The sequence below is a fragment of the Triturus cristatus genome, chromosome 3_1, assembly GCF_964204655.1.
Source record: "Triturus cristatus chromosome 3_1, aTriCri1.1, whole genome shotgun sequence".
NCBI lineage: Eukaryota > Metazoa > Chordata > Amphibia > Caudata > Salamandridae > Triturus > Triturus cristatus.
In genome coordinates this window covers 440,399,636-440,419,744 of record NC_140583.1, presented here as the reverse complement: position 1 = coordinate 440,419,744, position 20,109 = coordinate 440,399,636, and the positions used below count along the sequence as shown (strand labels likewise).

The 20,109-nt window shown below is 45.2% G+C and overlaps 1 protein-coding gene across 1 annotated transcript in view; it reads left to right on the top strand.

Moving 5' to 3' along the window:
* The window catches only part of ATP8B4 (ATPase phospholipid transporting 8B4 (putative)), a 3,731,093-nt gene that overhangs the window by 819,136 nt on the left and 2,891,848 nt on the right, over window positions 1-20,109 (top strand). Inside the window, exon 5 of the mRNA XM_085644229.1 lies at window positions 5,183-5,244. Coding sequence (XP_085500355.1) covers window positions 5,183-5,244 — 62 coding nt within the window. The remainder of the gene's footprint in view (window positions 1-5,182; window positions 5,245-20,109) is intronic.

The window sequence follows — 20,109 nt, the reverse complement described above, 5'->3', positions numbered from 1 at the left end:
CTGCCCATTATGCTGCTTGCCCAGTGACAACAGCTCGGTCCACTTCTCTGTGGCAGGGCTCTTCAACGACCGGGATTCAGCCGTTTTAATTTCCAAGTCACAAAAAAGCACCCCATTTAGAAGAGCCAACTTGCAGGTAGAAAATCTTCGTATTTAATATGCAGGAAACAGCACAAAGCAATGAAACAAAGTCCAAGTTAAATTCTGTGCCTGACGCGTTTCATGCTCATCGAGCATTTCTTCAGAGGCTTCATTACACACTGCATGGAGCACCGACTTCTTTTAAATCATTAACACCTGCCCCAGTGGGCGTTGGCTCACCAAGAGCCTGCTGGTGTTAGTAGTGCCAAATAACGCTACAGTGGGCTGCTCCTGTGCAATGACAGTTTTGAAAAATAAATACCACTGTGGGTCTGGAAACTGTCACAAAGCCTTTGCGCTGCATGATAAAAACCTGCATTACGATCTTCCTGCCCATTATGCTGCTTGCCCAGTGACAACAGCTCGGTCCACTTCTCTGTGGCAGGGCTCTTCAACGACCGGGATTCAGCCGTTTTAATTTCCAAGTCACAAAAAAGCACCCCATTTAGAAGAGCCAACTTGCAGGTAGAAAATCTTCGTATTTAATATGCAGGAAACAGCACAAAGCAATGAAACAAAGTCCAAGTTAAATTCTGTGCCTGACGCGTTTCATGCTCATCGAGCATTTCTTCAGAGGCTTCATTACACACTGCATGGAGCACCGACTTCTTTTAAATCATTAACACCTGCCCCAGTGGGCGTTGGCTCACCAAGAGCCTGCTGGTATTAGTAGTGCCAAATAACGCTACAGTGGGCAACAAGTGAAGAGTTGTCAGTACATTTACATACCTGATATGTGATTAACCGTTCAATTGTGCAACATTGAGTGTTATCTGTTGGCATGGGTGTTTTAACGCTTACACAGATTTTATTGTATTTTTCAGGGAGTGGCACTACAGGCCTGAACAGACCACTGATGTCATTAAGTATTTTGTTATTATTTGTGGCCTTTCTGATTTATAATTTGTTAATTATTGGCCCACTTGGGCTTATTGTTAGAGCTTTTGCAAGACATGATTTTTGGCTTAGATATTTATAGATTAATTATCCAATGTATTTATTTTGGCATATTTTTCATGATTAGATAGGGTCCGCTATCGGATGTACATAAGTCCTTATATTATTATATCATGGAATGAGTCTTTGCAAGCTTGGGCATTTATCTACGCCATTTTGCCCACTTGGGCTATAGTTAAACAGTATGCAAATATTTTCAAATATTTTCATTCAGTTGGGCCATATATGAATTTTACAGTGTTTAAATGGCCGCCATTTTGGCTATTAGTTTTACTACTGCTGAAATCAATAGTCTGTTGTCTATGTTCCCAGACCTTAAAGTGTAGTTAACTTTAGGCATATAGGTCCTTATATTATCGATTATTATCTCCATAACATGGAATGATACATTTGTAAACCTTGGCATTTATCTGGGTTAATTTGCCCACTTGGGCAGCAGGCAAGCACTATAATACATTGTAAATACTGTTACTTTATTTTCATTCAGCTGGTCTATGTATGAATTTGACAGTGTTAAAATGGCCGCCACTATGATCATTATTTTCACTACTGCTGAAGTCAACAGTCTGTTGTCTGTGTCTACACATTTTTGAAATGTATTTAACTTTATGCAAAAAATGTCGCTATGAGCGTGAACAAGGCGAAAGCCGAAACGCGTTGTGTTTGCAGTCATTAAATCAATCTGAACTGCAAATCTCCTGGGTGTCCGTGTGATTTCATATTCGAAATCGTTTGCTGCGTTATATTTAGGGGCTGCCGATTACCCCTGCATGGACCGCCCTACGTGACAGCCTTCATCTTTATCGGGATCGAGAAGCTATATATATATATATATATAATTTAACAAACTATAGTAATTTAGTTAAAAAAAACAACGATTACCAGATTGTTATACTAATAAAATTACAATGTAAAAAACCATAGAAATTCACAGAAAAAAACAAAGCTTACAGGGATGTTATAGTTAGGAAATAGACAGGAAAAAAAACAGGTTACAGGGACATTGTAGTTTGGAAATAGAATTTAAAAAACCTTACAAATTCACTGAAAAAAACCCAAAGGTCACAGGGACGTTATAGTTAGGGTGACACTTCACTTGTACAAAACCAGAACAATTCAGCAGTTATACTTGGCTGAACTGAACTATAACTTATGCCCCTGCAATACACTGCATATGACCTCACAGATTGCATCACTCATGACCTGGTCAGTGACATCATTCATGTTTTTTCAGTGAAATTCTATTGTTTTTTAAATTCTATTTTCCTAACTGTAATGTCCCTGTAACCTTTGTTTTTTCTGTGAATATATATATATATATATATAGAGAGAGAGAGATTTCCAGTAAAGATCAGACATAATCTTCGCCTCCATGTCTTTGATAGAATCCAAACCTTCTGTCACGTTAGAGGGGTAGACGTACATTGTAAGCCATGCCACTGAAACCAGTATGTATCTTTTGTCTGGCATTAGCTATGCCCAGAAGCAAAATTGCTGATGTTCAGCCGTAGTTTTAACCCCTTCCCTGCGGACGTAATTCCCCCACGGTGCGGGGGGGGGGCCGCTGCGCCGCTGTGCTCGTGATGAGCTCAGCTCGTCATGACTCACAATGGAGTTGTGCTCATGACGAGCTGAGCTCGTCACGACCCCGCCCACTGATTAATTATCTCGCACAGTGGGGAATTTATCGCGCGTGGGTGGGCCACGGCCGTTATGATGAGTTCAGCTCGCCATGAGCACAGCTCCACTGTGACTCATGACGAGCTGAGCTCGTCATGAGCATGGAAGGGGTTAATGGCCGCATTGGAACTTTATCAACAAATCTGCAATACTAGGAAAATAGCCTTGCCTCATGGTGCTTCAGATTGTAAATAGGCATAATGTAACAATATACAAAAGTTTGAATGCATTGTTCTTTTTATCAACAATCACCTTCACCACTTTTATACATAAGCATTTTGCTGCTGCAAATGAACAAATGTATTTCCCGGATACTATATCAAAACCTTTTTGAAGGAAATACCTCAAGCTCACAAGTAATTAAAAAGAAAAGGCAAATTAGCTCACTCCACTGTCACACCAACATCATTTGAAAGCGTGATTTGCACTTTCCTGCTCAACTGCCACTCCCCACTTTAACATCGCTTCTGGACTAGCTGCTCGGGTGCACCTGATTTTCATGACCTCACTCGCATTGGTGGACTCATGTTGAACTTGCTTTTCACATCCAGCCATAAAAAGCTTAGACAGCCTAATGGTGTCGCCACTTGTGCTTCATATTTAAAAACACACCCTCTCTTTTCCAAGCCTGATTTAAGCATTACTCATTAGTACCCAATTACTGACAGAACAACTCTGGTCTTGGCTCCCTTTATAGACTTAAAGAACAATGCCAGACGATAATATGGAACATCTGAATCCATTAACAGCAGCATTCAAGATCTATGTCTAACTACAATCCTGGTGGCAAATAAAGCCCAAATTTCATGCTAGCTAAACACCCATCAAAAGTGAAAGGTTTTAACAGTAATGGCCAACCCCGTCTAACCTTCAGACGTTATGAACACCACATGTTTTGTAGAAAGTACTAATTACACAAGTGTTATTTGAACCACAATGAGCTTATCACCCCTAGATTCCTGGCTCACTGAAAATGGCTAAAACGGGGTACCTAATAACCATGCACAAATTACCTACTCTTCTCTTTCTTTCATTCATAGTCCTCACTCTTCCTTGTAAGGTAATGATTTGCTGGTAGCACCAGCATCAGTCTTGTTAATATAAAGAAACGTCCTGAAGTGATTTGATGAGGAGAACTTCACATTCAGGAGTTGGTGATAGTTGCAATTGAATAAGTAGGTAGTCTGAGATAATATGGTACTGAAGTTGTTCTTTATAGTTAGGGTATTCTGCTTCCTCAGTATATGTTTGGCTACTGTGCCCACCCATGATGCATTTAATGTACCCCGTGTGCTCCAGCACAGGCGCAAATATTTTCATTGCAGGATTTGCCCCTTACTGACTATCACAAGATATTTCAAGCCAAGATGTTCTCCAACATTATCACCAGATGTGATGAGAAAGCTGTGTTAAGTTGTGCAGCAGTTTAAGTACTGTATACAAGAGAAGTATCATTATCATTACCTTCATTATCTTGGGACCCGTCCTTGTTATTCTTGGTTTCAGGAGCCAGGAAGGCAATGACAGAAACAGAAAGAAAACAGGGTTGTAAGAGCGACTTGTTTCTTATTTTGTTTCCACTCCTTATCCTTTTTTCTATGCCCTCAGCCGCAAACATGCGGTTAATGGGGGCAAAATATCTGAAAAGGGGTAACTTCTGTGATAGCATTGAAGTCAATGGGCACATGATGCCACTCAGATACGTTTTAAGGCATGGGGAAAGTGGACTCTGGCCCAGAGCCCTAGCCTTTCAGTGGGCCCTCTGATAGTGCTAGCTCTGTTCTGCAGAGGCTTGAGCGGATGACCTTGGATAATTCTTCAACAGATTACTTTAAATACTGTTTCTCTTTCATTCATTTTTGATGTGACTGATTTGTGAAAGTCTATTACAGACATTCTGCAGTGAAGCAGTGGTTTTTTAATGCAACATCCATAAATAAAGTTCAAAATAGGACCTCGTATATAAAAGATGGGAGGGTATCACAGAGAATATTTGTAGTATTAGTGAGCTGCTACTGTGTTACAATATTGAAAACGCGCATCACTATTCATGAATATAAGATGTAACAACTTTAGAATTTGATCAACTGTGCCTGACACACTGTCAGTGACCTGGCCAAAGAGGGCATGAAGGAGCTGAAATTGGGTCATAAATTCAAAACTGTTCCGAAAAGGGGCCCCCAAAATACAATTGACCCCAGGCTCCCATAATCCTTAAGAAGTCCCTGATGCCACTACCCTTGGTACCTTTGTGAACTGACGTCTATTACATTTCTTCATTGTATGTGAGCTTGCTCTTGAAAGTGACATTGAATCATCAATGCTAGTCCCAACTGGATTGGGTAAAATATGCTATGTTTTCACATTATAAACTAGTAATGTTTTTTTTATTTTAAATTTGCAGTTTCGTCATAAAACTGATAACCAAGTGAACAACCGGCTATCACAAGTTCTTATTGGTGGCAAGTAAGAATACTTTTTAAAGCATTATTTTGTTGTGTGTTTGTACTTACATATATCTGCACTTAGAAACCATGCTCTGAATTGCCAAATGCGCGACATAATCACATAACTTGTAAACAAACGCATTTAAAATAATAAAATGCAGTGTATTCCGTGACTTCAGTCATTCTTCCTCAGACTAATACGTAGACTAGCAACCCATCACATTTTTACTCCCTAACTGGGATCTGGCATGAGTTGTTTGTTGAACTCTGCTGTAAACTGGTTGAAGCACAAACACATTTCTTCTTTTTAGAGGAATCTATCGACGATGTTTAAATGAGCCTTAGAAATTCGTCCAGATGAATATTGAAAAGTGAAAAGACGTTATGCTAAGTAATGAGAAATCTTCACTATTTGTTATTATTGTGCGTGAATTACGATCTATTTAGGCGAAAGTCGTGTAATGTAAGTCTAGACTTACAGATAAACTAGGCATTCATTATTTTAGAAACCGCTATATTAAACTGAAAAATTAAAATATTTGTAGACAAACAATATTAAAGAAATATAATACCTATTCCGTATTATTGTGTGGTAAGGGTGGTTTTGCGAGAAAGGAGTTCAGTATTGTAAATATTAACAAGATTAAGCGACCAGTCTAGAGTGGAATTGTGGAGAAAAGCTCAAAGGCCTGTTAGCGGAATAGTGTTCTATCTTCTCTGCAAATCGTGAGTCTCTGTGACCTACTGGCTCTATTTGAATGTCAATGAATGTTTAAGCATAATCACTAATCCTGAAACCGAATTTGCTGTGTACTATTAACACTTGTGTTAATTTTAATGATCAGTTGATGCTTTAGTATATGGGGTATACCAAGGATGTGTGTGCATTCCAAACTACCTTTGCTTATGGTGTGTTTGTGATGATGGCATTACATGTTCGGAACTGGCAACGTTTGAGATTTTCGTCAAATTTCAGGAGCTGGTATGTGATTAAAAAGTCAAAGAGGTGGGACTCCTTACGGACGATCACACTTTCTTTCATTGTTTGATGAATAACAGATTTCGAGTGATAGCTTTTTCTGCAGGTTTTTTATTTAATTCCCTCTTTGGATACTTCAAATCCAATGTTCACCATAAGGATGGTTAAGGTATGCTTATGTATGTTTGTGCTACTCGACTATTGCCTTCACTTCTCTTTAATTATTTTCCCCTCCCATGAGAAAGAATAAAAAGAATATTTACATGGATGTTTTGTAAATTCTGTGATATCGGGTCACAGTAAGAATGCTTTTTAGGTCAAGCATTCAAAACCTCTTGTATATACTTATTTGTGCATCTACATTGTGGGTTCTGGAGATTAGCCCTAGGACTTGTGTATGTACTTTGAGGGCTCTGGAGATCAGCCCTAAGACATGTTTTCTTCCTCTTAGCGACTTTTTCTTCTATTCAACTGCCTCTAATTAACTGTCTTGATAGAAAACGACCAGTAGAGGTCAGTAAAATATCAGAATTGCTATGTTTGTTCAACTGCCTCTATTTAACTGTCTTGATAGCAAACGACCAGCAGAGGTCAGTAAAATACCAGAATTGCTTTCTACTGAGGGACTGTCATTTTTTAAATTTTTCTGGCAAATGCCTATTGATAGAAAACGACCAGTAGAGGTCAGTAAAATACCAGAATTGCTATGTTTGTTCAACTGCCTCTATTTAACTTTCTTGATAGAAAATGACCAGCAGAGGTCAGTAAAATACCAGAATCACTTTAGCATTCTCTAGATTCCAGTCCATAGAAATTGTCTTCCAAGAGCACCCGTGGACAATAATATTTTTTTCAAATCTGGTATATTCAGTGATGTGACCACGGTAGTTCCTGATTTTATATTAAAAAACAGAGCTTTGGACTATACCTTTTCCTGCTGAAAGGCAATATTTCTCTTCATGTGTTCCCATACCTGGTGTGTCACGCAGTTTGGTGCTTACTTTCCCTCCATGTTAAAGAATAGTAGATGTTTCAGCTCTCAGGCTAATGTGCTGCATAGCTTAATACATATAAGGTCCTAAAGTCGAGACCGATTGCATTGGAAATGCTTGTTAAAAGTAGGAGAGATGTGTTACTTATGGAAACTGAAGATTAACATGCCTAGCTGGTATGGAACTGCTCTCATGGGCATAATCAATTCCTCAATAATTTCTGATTCTGGTAAGTGCGCATATTTATGGGGCACTGTTGAGTTGGGTTCCTTTGGATTATCAGCTACTCTGGTCATCATCAATTCTTCAACGGCTGAATTTGTTCAAGGTGCATATTTAGGGAGTGCTATTGAATTGGGCTCTTTTGGTCGCTCAAAATGGAAGGGATGTTTGTAAGTGGTAATAAAACCATAAAATGTTTAGGTTTCTATGAAAAAGGTAGAAAGTAACTAAAGCATAGGTTAAAAGGGTGTGTGATTTGGTGGTCTTTGTTGTCTCGCAGTTGCAGGTCTGTCAAGTGGATAGATTTGCTACATCTGTGGTGGGTGCAGAAGTATTTGGGCAATTCAGCCCATCCAGGTTGTTGACAACTTACATGGTAGAAATTAGAAGCCCTTTTACGTTGTAAGAACTAGTTGAAGCTTTCTGATGGATACATCTGCCTGTGGATTCCTCACCTTTTGAATTGCCCCAATGCGCATCATTCCACTGAAACTTTTCTCCTCAACTCTCCAACGGCGATGAGGACGTCACAATGGAATGGCTCCGCACCCAACTCTGCGTGACATCTTCGGAGCCATAAGAAGACCTCGTCAGGGTGCTCGTCAGTTCCCTTTTTTCCGCATGCTTCAGGTTTTTTTTCCCAGGCTCCCCGTTTCTGGGAGTTTCTTTGTTGCTGTTGTTGCGACTTTGTTGCTGTACAAAGATGGCAACTCCGAGGAAGTCGGGTTTCAAGCCTTGCAGGGAATGTTGGGGCCAGATGTCCATCACTGACCCACATGAAGATTGTTTGTGGTGTCTGTCATCTGACCATGATGTCAGGACATTCACTTCATGCAAGAAGATGAATCCAAAAGTGCTGAAGGTGAGGGAGGCCAAACTATTCATGGCCAAGTCGAAGAAACAGAAGAGAGGTCGCAGGAGGTCAAGGACCCGCTTGAAGTCACCGATTCCACACACTTCGAGGTCTTCAAGAAACACATGAAGAAGTGGTGCCTTGGTTCTCGGCGTCGCTCTTTGGAGGATGTAACTCTGAAGTCGGTGTTCCTGACTCCCAGATGTCATTGTAGGGATGAGATCTCTCCGTATCCTGCTTTCCCGGCTCTGGGATCAGATCTGTCGCATTTTTTAAAAAATGTTTTATTTTATTTTAGCACGCCATAATCATTCAATTTACAGAAGCTTTGTTCACACACAGAGGACAAAAATCCAATAAATTTAGGAGGGATCACAATATACATATCTTTACAGTACTTAACAAATAAGAGAGGAAAAAACATAAACCGAGAACTTGAGAATTATTATAAGATATATCAGCCACAAATCAATTATAATTCATTCAACTAATGCACCATTATACTATACATATCTAATCACCAAACATTACGTCCGGCCAGATCTTGCATTTAATACACAGAATGTAACCATCTTGCTATATCATACTTATTTCAAAAAGTCTGAGACTGTCCCCCATATTTTGATGCTAAGCCTGCACTTATGGGGCCCTTTTAGGGCATACAGACTATATTCTAAATTGTATATTGCATAGAGTCTGCCCCTCCACATTTCAAAAGACGGTGGCAGAATCTCCCTCCATAATGAAGCAAATCATAAGCTGGAGCCAGCTTTCCTGTACACCCATCCTCTTCTGGAAATCTTGTTGGTCCAGGCTTCGTGTTCGAGACTGTCTGCAGGTTCTTTCCCATCTATGCCTGCAGATAAGTAATCAAAACGCTTGGAGCTATCGGCGAAGGTGTTCTCTTCGGGGGGATTGACCTTCAAGTCCACAAATGCCACATGCCTTTTGGGTTGCTAGGTTCATGAACTCATGGACTCAGCCTGGGAGGTTGTCCCAAAGTTGCCAGAGGAGTTTCGAGGGCATTTCTCAGAGGTGTTGTTGGATGCCCAAGCTGCTGCACGTCAAGTGGTAGAGTCTGATCTGGACATGGCCGATTCAGTAGCCAGGGCTATATGATCGTCTGTGACTACTAGGAGACACGTATGGTTGCATGGTTCGGGAATCTCGCCTGATGTCCAGCTGGTGTGGCAGGGGAGCAGCTCTAGCTCCACCATCCTAGATCATGCTTGTCCCATGAGAGGACGGGTGCCCCATTTCCTACAACGTTGGAGGTCTGTTACTACAGATCTCTAGGTGTTGAACATCATAGAGAATGGGTATGCCCTACCCTTCCTGGAGTTCCTCCCTTCTTTCCCTCTCTGTCAGAGCTTTTGCTCAGAAGAGCATCTTCTGTTTCACCAACAGGAGGTTCTGTCATTGCTGTAAAAGGGTGCAATTGAGGTGGTTCTGGAGCAGGAAAGGGGTCAAGCAAGTTAATCCTGATACTTCCTGATTTCCAGAAAGGGCGGTCACTTGAGCACGAACCTCGACTTCAGGGTTTTGAATTTTTACCTCAAACAGGAGAAATTCAAAATGTTGACCCTGGCTCAGGTTCTTCTTGCGCTGCAGAAGGAAGACTGAAAAATGTTGATCGATTTACAGGATGTGTATTTTCACATTACCATCCTGAAGTTGCATTGGAATTATCTCTGTTTTACGGTGGTGTCTCAACACTATCAGTTTGACCTTTGACCCCAGGGTAGGTCGCTCCCCTGCCCTCGCGGCGCCACCAGATCCTCTGTGCCTGCCTTCTGCTCTGTTGTTGTGCCGACTGTCTGCCTTTTTCCCCTGTGTATGATCGCGTCCCCTTTTGGTTTTTGTATCCCATAGTGCCTGCTTTCCCCGTGTGATCGCGCTCCCCTTGCCTTCTGTATCCCTGAGTGCCTGCTTTCCCCGTTGTGATCGCGCTCCCCTTGCTTTTTGTATCCCTGAGTGCCTGCTGCCCCTCGTGCCCCCGCCGTCCCCCTCCGTCCTTCCGCCGCTTTTTGTCGTTTTTTCTCGCTTTTCCGGCTTTTGTACCCCTTCTAGGTACTTTTCTGCTTTTTCGGGCCTCCTCGCCTCCCCGAGGCCCTTCGCTGCTTTTCCCGCTCTTTTTCCCCCCTACCCGCCCTCCTCCCGCCTCCCAGCTGTCCCCGCCTCCCCGGCTACCCCTTATATGGCGGCCGCTGCGAGGCCGCGCAGCGGGCGCGCCGCTGGCGCGCCGAAGGCGCGCCTAAGGCAAGCCCGTCTGCGCCCGTCCGCGCCTGGACCGCGCCCAGCACCCGAACCTCTGGCCCCCGCGCCCCCCGCCTGACCTACGACTCCGCCTTCCTCGCCAACCTCAACCCCGGCCGCACGCCGGGCTGCTACTGCGCCACCCCGAAACGTACCCACGGACCCTTCACCTGCAGCAACTGCCGCTTCACCTGCCTCCGAACCCACTCCGCTCCCGCCAAGAACTACTCCCCCGGAAACAACCTCCACTGCATCCTGGTCAACACCTGATCCATCCACAGGCACGCCATCGAACTGTGGAACCTCATCAACTCTATGAACCCGGACATCGCCTTCCTCACCGAGACCTGGATGAATCCCTCCTCGGCACCCGACATCGCCATAGCCATCCCCGACGGCTACAAAATCATCCGGAAAGACTGCACCAACCGCATCGGAGGAAGCATTGCCATCGCACACAAAAACTCCATCCCCATCTCGACCGACACCGACAACTCACTCCCCGACGCCGAACACCTCCACTTCATGATCCACAGCGACCCCAAAACCACCCTCAGAGGCACCCTCATGTACAGACCACCAGGACCTCGCACCAAGTTCAGCGAAGACATCGCAGAATTCGTCAACCCTCACGCACTCTCATCCACCGACTACATCCTCCTAGGAGACCTCAACTTTCACCTGGAGAACCTCACAGACAACAACACCACCGACTTACTGGACAACCTCGCCAACCTGGGACTGCATCAGCTAGTCAACACCCCCACCCACGACGCCGGACACACGCTCGACCCCATCTTCTCCTCCAGCAAACACATCACCTTCAGCCACACCACCGAACTCACCTGGTCGGACCACAGCTGCGTCCACTTCATCTTCAAGAAGACCACCGTGCCCCACCACACCCAGCAACCACCAAGAAGACACTGGAATCGTATCACCACGGAACAGCTCTCATCAACCCTCTCCCAGAACCAACCCACCAGCACCACCGACCCCAACGTAGCCGCCAACAACCTCACAAACTGGATCTCCGACTGCGCCAACCTCCTGGCTCCCCTGAAGACTCAAGCCAGCACCACCAACCACAAGAAAAACTCCTGGTTCACCCCCGACCTCAAGAACTCCAAGAAAGAATGCCGCGCCCGCGAGAAGACGTGGCGCCTTAACCAGACCGAAGAGAACATGTCAGCTCTCAAGGACGCCACCCGCCAACACCACCAACACCTCCGCGCCGCACGAAAAACAGCCTACCGGAACAGACTTGACAACAACGCCCACAACAGCAAGGAACTATTTGGCATCGTCAAAGAACTCTCCAACCCGGAAGCAGAAAACAACTCCATCCCTCCCTCACAGGACCTCTGCGACTCCCTCGCAACCTTCTTCCACCACAAGATCACCGACATATACAACAGCTTCCCGACCGCCGACACGAGCCCCCCTCCGGAACCCGCCACCGACACCACCACCATCCTCACCTGGAACCCTACCACCACCGAGGAGACCACCCGCATAATGAACTCGATCTACTCCGGATCCCCATCGGACCCCTGCCCGCACCACATCTACAACAAGGCCGACGACATCATCGCACCGCACCTCCGGGACGTCATCAACGCCTCCCTCACCGCCGCCACCTTCCCGCAGAGCTGGAAACACGCAGAGCTCAACGCCCTCTTAAAGAAACCTACAGCAGACCCCACCGAACTCAAAAACTTCCGGCCCATCTCTCTCCTGCCGTTCCCCGCCAAAGTGATTGAGAAAATCGTCAACGCTCAACTCACCAACGCCCTGGAAACCAACGACTCCTTCCACCCCACACAGTTCGGTTTCAGGGCCAACCACAGCACCGAAACCGCCATGATCGCAGCAACGGATGACATCAGAGCCCTGACCGACAAGGGAGAGACCGTGGCCCTCATACTCCTGGACCTCTCTGCAGCCTTCGACACGGTCTGCCACCGCACCCTGATACGCCGCCTCAGCAACGCCGGCATCAGAAGCAAGGCCCTGGAATGGATCGTCTCCTTCCTCTCCGGAAGGACTCAGAGAGTCCGCCTTCCCCCCCTTCAGATCCACAGCCACGGAGATCATCTGCGGCGTACCTCAAGGATCCTCCCTCAGCCCCACTCTCTTCAACGTCTACATGACCCCCCTGGCGAACATCGCACGCAAACACGGACTCGACCTTATATCATAAGCCGACGACACCCAGCTCATCTTATCCCTCACTAACAACCCCACATCAGCTAGGACCAGACTACATGAAGGAATGAAGGAAGTGGCGAACTGGATGACAGACAGCCGTCTGAAACTGAACACAGACAAAACGGAGGTCCTCATCCTCGGCCCCACTCCCACCGCATGGGATGACTCCTGGTGGCCCCCCGCCCTAGGCAGCACTCCCCAACCCACCGACCACGCGCGCAACCTCGGCTTCATCCTGGACTCTTCCGTCACCATGACCAGACAGGTGAACTCGGTGACCCCGGCATGTTTCAACACCCTCCGCATGCTCCGCAAGATCTTCCGCTGGATCCCCACCGACACCAGGAAGACCGTCACCCACGCCCTCGTCACCAGCCGCTTGGACTACGGGAACACCCTGTACGCCGGCATCACCACCAAGCTGCAGAGGAAACTCCAACGGATCCAGAACGCTGCCGCAAGACTCATCCTGGACATCCCTCGCCACCACCACATCTCCGGACACCTGAAAAAACTCCATTGGCTACCCGTCAACAAGCGGATCACCTTCCGACTACTCACCCACGCACACAAAGCCCTTCACAACCTCGGACCCAAACTTATCAACAACCGCGTCTCCTTCTACACTCCCCCGCGCACTCTGCGCTCCACCGGACAGGCCCTGGCAGCCGTACCCCGCATCCGCAAAGCCACCGCCGGAGGAAGATCCTTCTCTTTTCTAGCAGCGAAGACCTGGAACTCTCTGCCCAGCCACCTTCGCGCCATACCTGACCACCTCTCCTTCAGAAGGCAGCTCAAGACCTGGCTCTTCGAGCACTGACCCTCCTCCCCCTCCCAGCGCCTTGAGACCCTTGATGGGTGAGTAGCGCGCTTTATAAATGCGATTGATTGATTGATTGAGTTTGCTGTCCTTCCGTTCGGCTTTAATTCTGCATCTCAGGTCTTCTCAATGGTGCTTTGTGGGCCATTTGGTTGGGATTGTATTTTTGCCCATAACTCTGCTTCTAGGAGGATGGGACCACCATCTTATCGTTGAGCATGATGTGCTCTTTGTGTTCAAGGCATCTGCTTGGTCCTCTCTAGGTTAGGGGGGACCCCAAAATCATCACCTCTCTCACTGCTTGCTATATTTCCAATTTCACTTTTGTGAGATAACTATATGCTCTTTAGCATGTAAAGGTAGAGTTGCTTGTTGTTTTACCAAAGGTGTGTGAGGTTTCCATTTTTTTAATTAGGGTGGAGCAGAGCAACGGAGCAGAATTTTTACGGAGTTTATTTTCAACTCCGCTGAATTCCGTGTAATGTTACTCTGCCAACCCCGCCAACCTTAGCACTAATGAGCGCTTTCATGCATGGCATACAGAAGCTTGTTTACCAAGACATACATATGGGTGTGTATGCAGACACGCGCACACACATTTGCACAGACGTGTATACTTGTTCAATATTCCAGGCGAGTATGTGCGCACACACACACACACGTGTATCTATGCACAGACGTGCAAACCTGCTTACCAGCCCTGAAACAGCCCATCTTCTCCTGTTTATAGGGCCTACTCCTTCTTCAGTCGATCTTGCACCTGGCTGCCCGTGTCCTTAAGAGGCCTTGCCAGGATACACAGTCTAACAATGGGTGTCAAGGAGGGCTTGTGCAAGTCATAACATTTCCAAAGTAGCAATATTTGATGTACTCATCCATACTTGGACTCCAAGCACGGATGAGTACATCAACTATTGCTTCTTACATTATGTTTTGCTCTTGTCATTACGAAACGCATTAAAGAAATTAAACAACACAAATTTGCAATCTTGTTGTCGAACCTGGCTAAGCAACATGCCTTCCTTTGGTTGGCACCACTGACTTACAGAAAATGTGCGAATCTTTCTAAATAGCAGTCAAAGGCAAGATGGATTACAATGACATCAGTTGGAATGCATTATGTGCATGCATTGTTTCTTTTGTGACATTTTTGTTTTTGCTTTCAGGTAAGGTCGACTTAGCCTTTTATTCTTATAGTTGATAAAATGATTATCCTTCAGTTTGGTGCCAATACCTGATACTGACTGCTGTAAACAACTCTGTGAGGTACTCAGCATTGTTATCTCAAAGTATGTTATGAAGTTCTGTGGTTATACTGAATAAGCAGCTACCTACGTTATCATATGAAATGTCTTTATTGATGTTATAACTACACTTTCACAATTGCTTTATAAACCTTCTCTCTCAAATATCCTTGAAAATACACCATTTGCCACTCTTTTTTCTAACTTTTCTTGGGGGTAGAACCCCCTAAAACCCCCCTTATGCCAGTAGGGCTGCGCTTGCTCCTAACAGTGCACTCACCCACTACTTTTACACCCACCACTTTCTTATGTCACCAGCTGTCACTGGTAAGTTTACACTTTGTAGTAGGTTACTACTTTTTGGTATTCACAAACTCCAACCGTAAATTTACTACAAAACTGTAAGTAACATGTCTCCACTCTCGGAGTATAGCAATTTGCTTACTCTTGTGGAGGTGGATGATGTCCCTCCCTAAAGCCCTCCTCGCCCCTCCCTGCACTACTAAAACATGTACTGATTTGTGCACACACTCCGCAGTTATGGACGGAGAAGTCCACACACATAAATATAGGCTATTATGAAGGCATAAACTCCACACATAGTTTGTGAATACCACTTTGTAGTACGTCTTGTATTACTTCAAAACATACTACAAAGTGCAGTTTGTGAATCAGGCCCACAGTACCCATTTTTTATAAGGAAATACAGGATAAGATCTCTCTCACAGGAGCAACAAAAAAGAAATAGTGTAACCAAAGTCAAAAAAGCTTTGTGTAATTTGGGGGAAAGAACATCCTCACCCTTTGCTACTCTCACAATAAGAACCTTAATTAAGAGCTTACTTACCTTCGTTAACGCTTTTTGTGGTGGATACAGTATCTGCCTGTGGATTCCTCACCTTCTCAATTACCCCAATGCGCAGCATTCCACAAAAACCTTTCTTCTCATCTCTTCCACATCGTCGAGGACATCACAATAGAACTGTGCCGCATGTGACTCCACATGACGTCATCAGAGCCATAAGAAGAACTCGTCAGCGTGCTGATGTCAGTTCCTCCCATTTTGTCCGTGCCTTCGAGGCGAACAGGTGAACTGACACATTTTTACAAGTATACACGGTATACAAATACAACCAAACTTGGAAATTCTTGATCATAGACATTTCCTAGTGCCAAGTATCACATGGTTCCAACAATAAATCCCATAATACACATTAAGTATTTTTTGGTATAAGTAGACAGGCAACGGAGAGGTGAGTGGGTCAATGAGCAATCCACAGGCAATTACTTTATTCACCAGAAAAAGCATTACTGAAGGTAAGTAACATGTTCTGATGGATACATCTGCCTGTGGATTCCTTACCTTTTGAATTGAATCCCCAAGCAGTCCCACTCCCGGCAGAGGGTGCCTGCCTGCACCAAAAAATCCTGCAGCACAGAATGAGCAAAATGACCATCCCACCTCACCTCCAAATCCAAGCAATGGTGATTTGCCAAACTGTGGAGGGAGACCCAAGTTGCTGCCTTGCAGATGTCTACCACAGGGACATTTCTAGTCAAAGCTGAAGAAGAAAACTTAGCTCTGGTAGAATGAGTGTGAATACCTTCAGAAGGATCCTTCTTTGTCAAGGCGTTACAGATCTTGATACACAGAATGATTCACCTGTACAGTGTTCTCTTGTGGACAGCCTTGCCCTTTATCTTGCCCACATAAACAATGAAGAGTTGATCATGCAACCTGCAGTCCTTGGTTCTGTCCAAGTAGAAGCTGACCGCCCTCTTGGGGGCCTTGCCTTCTAAACTTGCCATTGTCTCACTGGATTGATAGGTTTTGCATGTAATTAGTTCTGCATTTTGTTTACCTCGTGTTGCACCTTAAGGCTATTTATTTGGGCGTTGCCCTATTAGACATGCTACTGTATCACTGGATTAACAAATTTCTTATGTAGTTTGTTTTGCAACTTTTTTTCTTCAGTGAAATGCACTCTACATCTGCAAAAAACTATTTGAACTAATCATGTTTTTACTTCATCTCTTGTCTCCAATTTAACAACAGAATTGAATGTGCCTTCATCATGATATTATTTTGACTATATGCCCTGTCTTGTTGGTGATTATTTCTAAGCATTTCAACTACTTCAGCTTATGCATGCCCGCACGGTTTTGTATTTTTCTCTGCTACCTATTATACTAATTCCTACACCATCACATTCTACTTTGTGTGTGCTCTATGCAATCATGTGGCTCCACGCAATCATTTGCATGCTTTTGCTGCTTACTGTTGCCCATTATGATTGCATGTACATATGCCTGGCCACCAACGTTTGCCCCTTGCAGCACTGAAAACTTCAATTCATGATGGCAATGGCCGACATATATTTTACAATCACGGTGTCTGATTGTATTACAGTTTCATTTAGTTATGCACGTTCTCAATTGGACCAGCGCTGAGAACGTCATTTCATGATAGCAATGGTCTAACTAACAATTTACAATTATGCTGTCTGAATGCATCACATTTTAAACAAGTCCTGCACGTGCTCAATAGCTCCAACCCCTGTTTGCAGAATGCGACCGGCTTCCGACTGGACTTTCACTTTTCCAGTATAACCTTAGAAACTCACTCCTGTGGCTGGGTCCTTTTGGGGGGGGGAGGGGGGGGGGTTGCCGGGGGTTGTGAAGGAGATGACAGAGAAAGGCTGGATGGATAACATGCAGAAAGGCAGGCAGTCAGACGGACTAGTAAATGGACAGGCAGACATATAGACCAGCTAAAAGAAATCCAGGTGGTCAAACTGACAGACAGCCATATAGACAGACACTCTGAAATGCATTATTGTGCCACCGACCTACTTGCTTAGAAAATGTCTGGCTGTTAATCGAGACTTCACTCGAAGCCACCAAAGTAGTGTCCACTCCACTTCTCTGGATCTCCGTGACTCGAGCTCGCCTTGCCCACAGCAGCATGAGGTGAGGGTGTGGTCTGACTATCTCTACCCCCTCTCCACGAGAAAGAGGGCAAGTGGCTAGCTGATCATCCCTGCCTAGCAATGGCAGAAGTGGCCAATCACAGCATGGCTTCACAATAAGCCAATGTATTGATTGCTCATGCTCCGTGGGCAGAGCCGCTATTATGTGTATTACTGTGTCACTATATAGTCCTTGAATCATGCTGTTTTAAACAATTGTTCCCATGCATGCATGGACTTTAGCCCTTTATTGTTGATCTACTCTTGATTTGCGAGACACCCGCAGACCGGGCATAATGTGTGGCTTCAACACACACCCTTTTGAGATCTCTGAATAAAGATTTTTAGCCTTCCTAGACCGGCACACTACCAAAATGAAAGCCCCGCCCATCACATCATTTTTTGACATCTCTCGTTCTGTGGTTTCCATGGCAATAGAGGTGCCCAGCTGCAGGGTTCTCAGCATATACGCTGATGACATTCATGACAAACTCCAAAGCCCATTACGGTGAGTCTCATTTTGTCTACAGATCACTCAGTGTGATAACAAGGCAGATCGTTTTTGAGCTACAGATCGTTTAGGTCAACTTTTTCTTGCTATGCATCTCTTGTAACTGCTTACACAATGTGCTAATTTTTCAATTGTAATTAATTTTTAGTATTGTAATTTTCTATAGAGAGATATAAATCAGAGAGGTTCCATTATCTGTGTCAAACATCCGCTGGGGAATGTTTGTATGGTTTGGGGCCAAAAGGGGGGGTACAGCACAGACCACCAACCAGCTTGTTAGGTGTGAAAAAGGCTGCTTTATTGAAGACAGGTGCATCTTACAATCAGTTTTCTTGGTCTGTGCAGTACAAAACTAAACCTCACTAAATATGTTCCTCCTGCCTTAACCCCCACCCCTTCCCCTAAAGTTTTCCCCTTTGCAACCGTTTCTAAACCCCCAAATCTGTCCTCCTTGCTGCCCCAGTAAACTTGTAACTATCTATGTAACCTTCCTATGCTACTTCCCCTTCCTGCGTGCTCCCAGTGTGACATTTTCCAACTCATAAACTGTAACTGTAAACATGTCTACCAACTATTACCCAGGAAAAACGCCCACCTGAAACAATAAACCATACACACCACCAGCACCTGCTTCAAGCGACAACCAAATGTACATGTTTCCCCACCCGATGCACCTGTTCCCAACAAAACCAACCAATTAAAAAGGAAAATGCCCATAGTCCTAAACCCAAAAGCTGAAAAGACCCTCCATCTCCCTGGAAAAAACAGAGAAAAACGGAACGGGAGGGCGGGACAAAATTCTCTTTCCCTGCCTGGTCTCCAACCAGCTGTCGTGACACCCCACCGAAATGGTGGCTGGTGTCACAAAATGGCCAGTATCAAGAAATTCCTTCCAGGCCTGCGCGTATGCCTTCCACGTAGATGGTGCCAGGGACCCTTTTACCCACTGTATGACCCTTTGTCACCTACATACCACATCTCTGCTGTAACCAGCGTCCTGCCCTTGTCCTCTTCCGTGACTAGCCCATGGAACCTCTGCCACTGTGAATGAGACAAAGCGTCCGCGGTGTCATTGTCCACTCCCGGCACATGTCTGGCCTGAAACAAGATATCATGCTCCAAACATCTCAGCACAAAAAAACGAAACAACTTGAGCACCTGAGCGTCCCTGGCTGTTCACCACCTGAACTACTGCCATATTGTCCACTTTAAAGATCACTTTCTTGTGCGCAATTCCCACGCCCATACTGTCACGGCCACTACCAGTGGAAAGAGCTCTAGAAAGGCAATACTCCTCCCCCCATTCCTTCAGTGTGGTAGCCATTCTTCTGCGCACCACCTCCCTTGCCAGTAGAGTCCAAAGCCTCCTGCCCCCGCTGCGTCCGACTAGATCATGACATCCCATTCCCATTCTTCCTGGGTCGCCATAGAGATACCGTTGAAATGGTCCAGGAAGGTGCGCCACATGCGCAAGTCCTCCTTGGTGCCGGCTGACTGGCGCATATGATGGTGAGGCATAGTCAGACCCACCAAAGACATCCCCAGCCTCCTGCAGAAAGTTTGCCCCGATCTCACCACCCTGCACGCAAAGTTTAGGTGTCCTAGCAAGATCTGAACCTCTCTGACCGTCACCTTCTTTTTGGCCAGCAAACCGTCAAGCAACATCAGAATGTGCAATTTTTTGTCCAGCGGCAATCGGGATTCCATCGCCCCCGAATCCAGTTCAATACCAAGGAAGGACAACACCGTAATGGGACCTTGTGTCTTCTCTGGCACCAAGGGCACACTGAGGTAGCCCATGAGCTCTTTAAAACTTGCCAGCTGCCG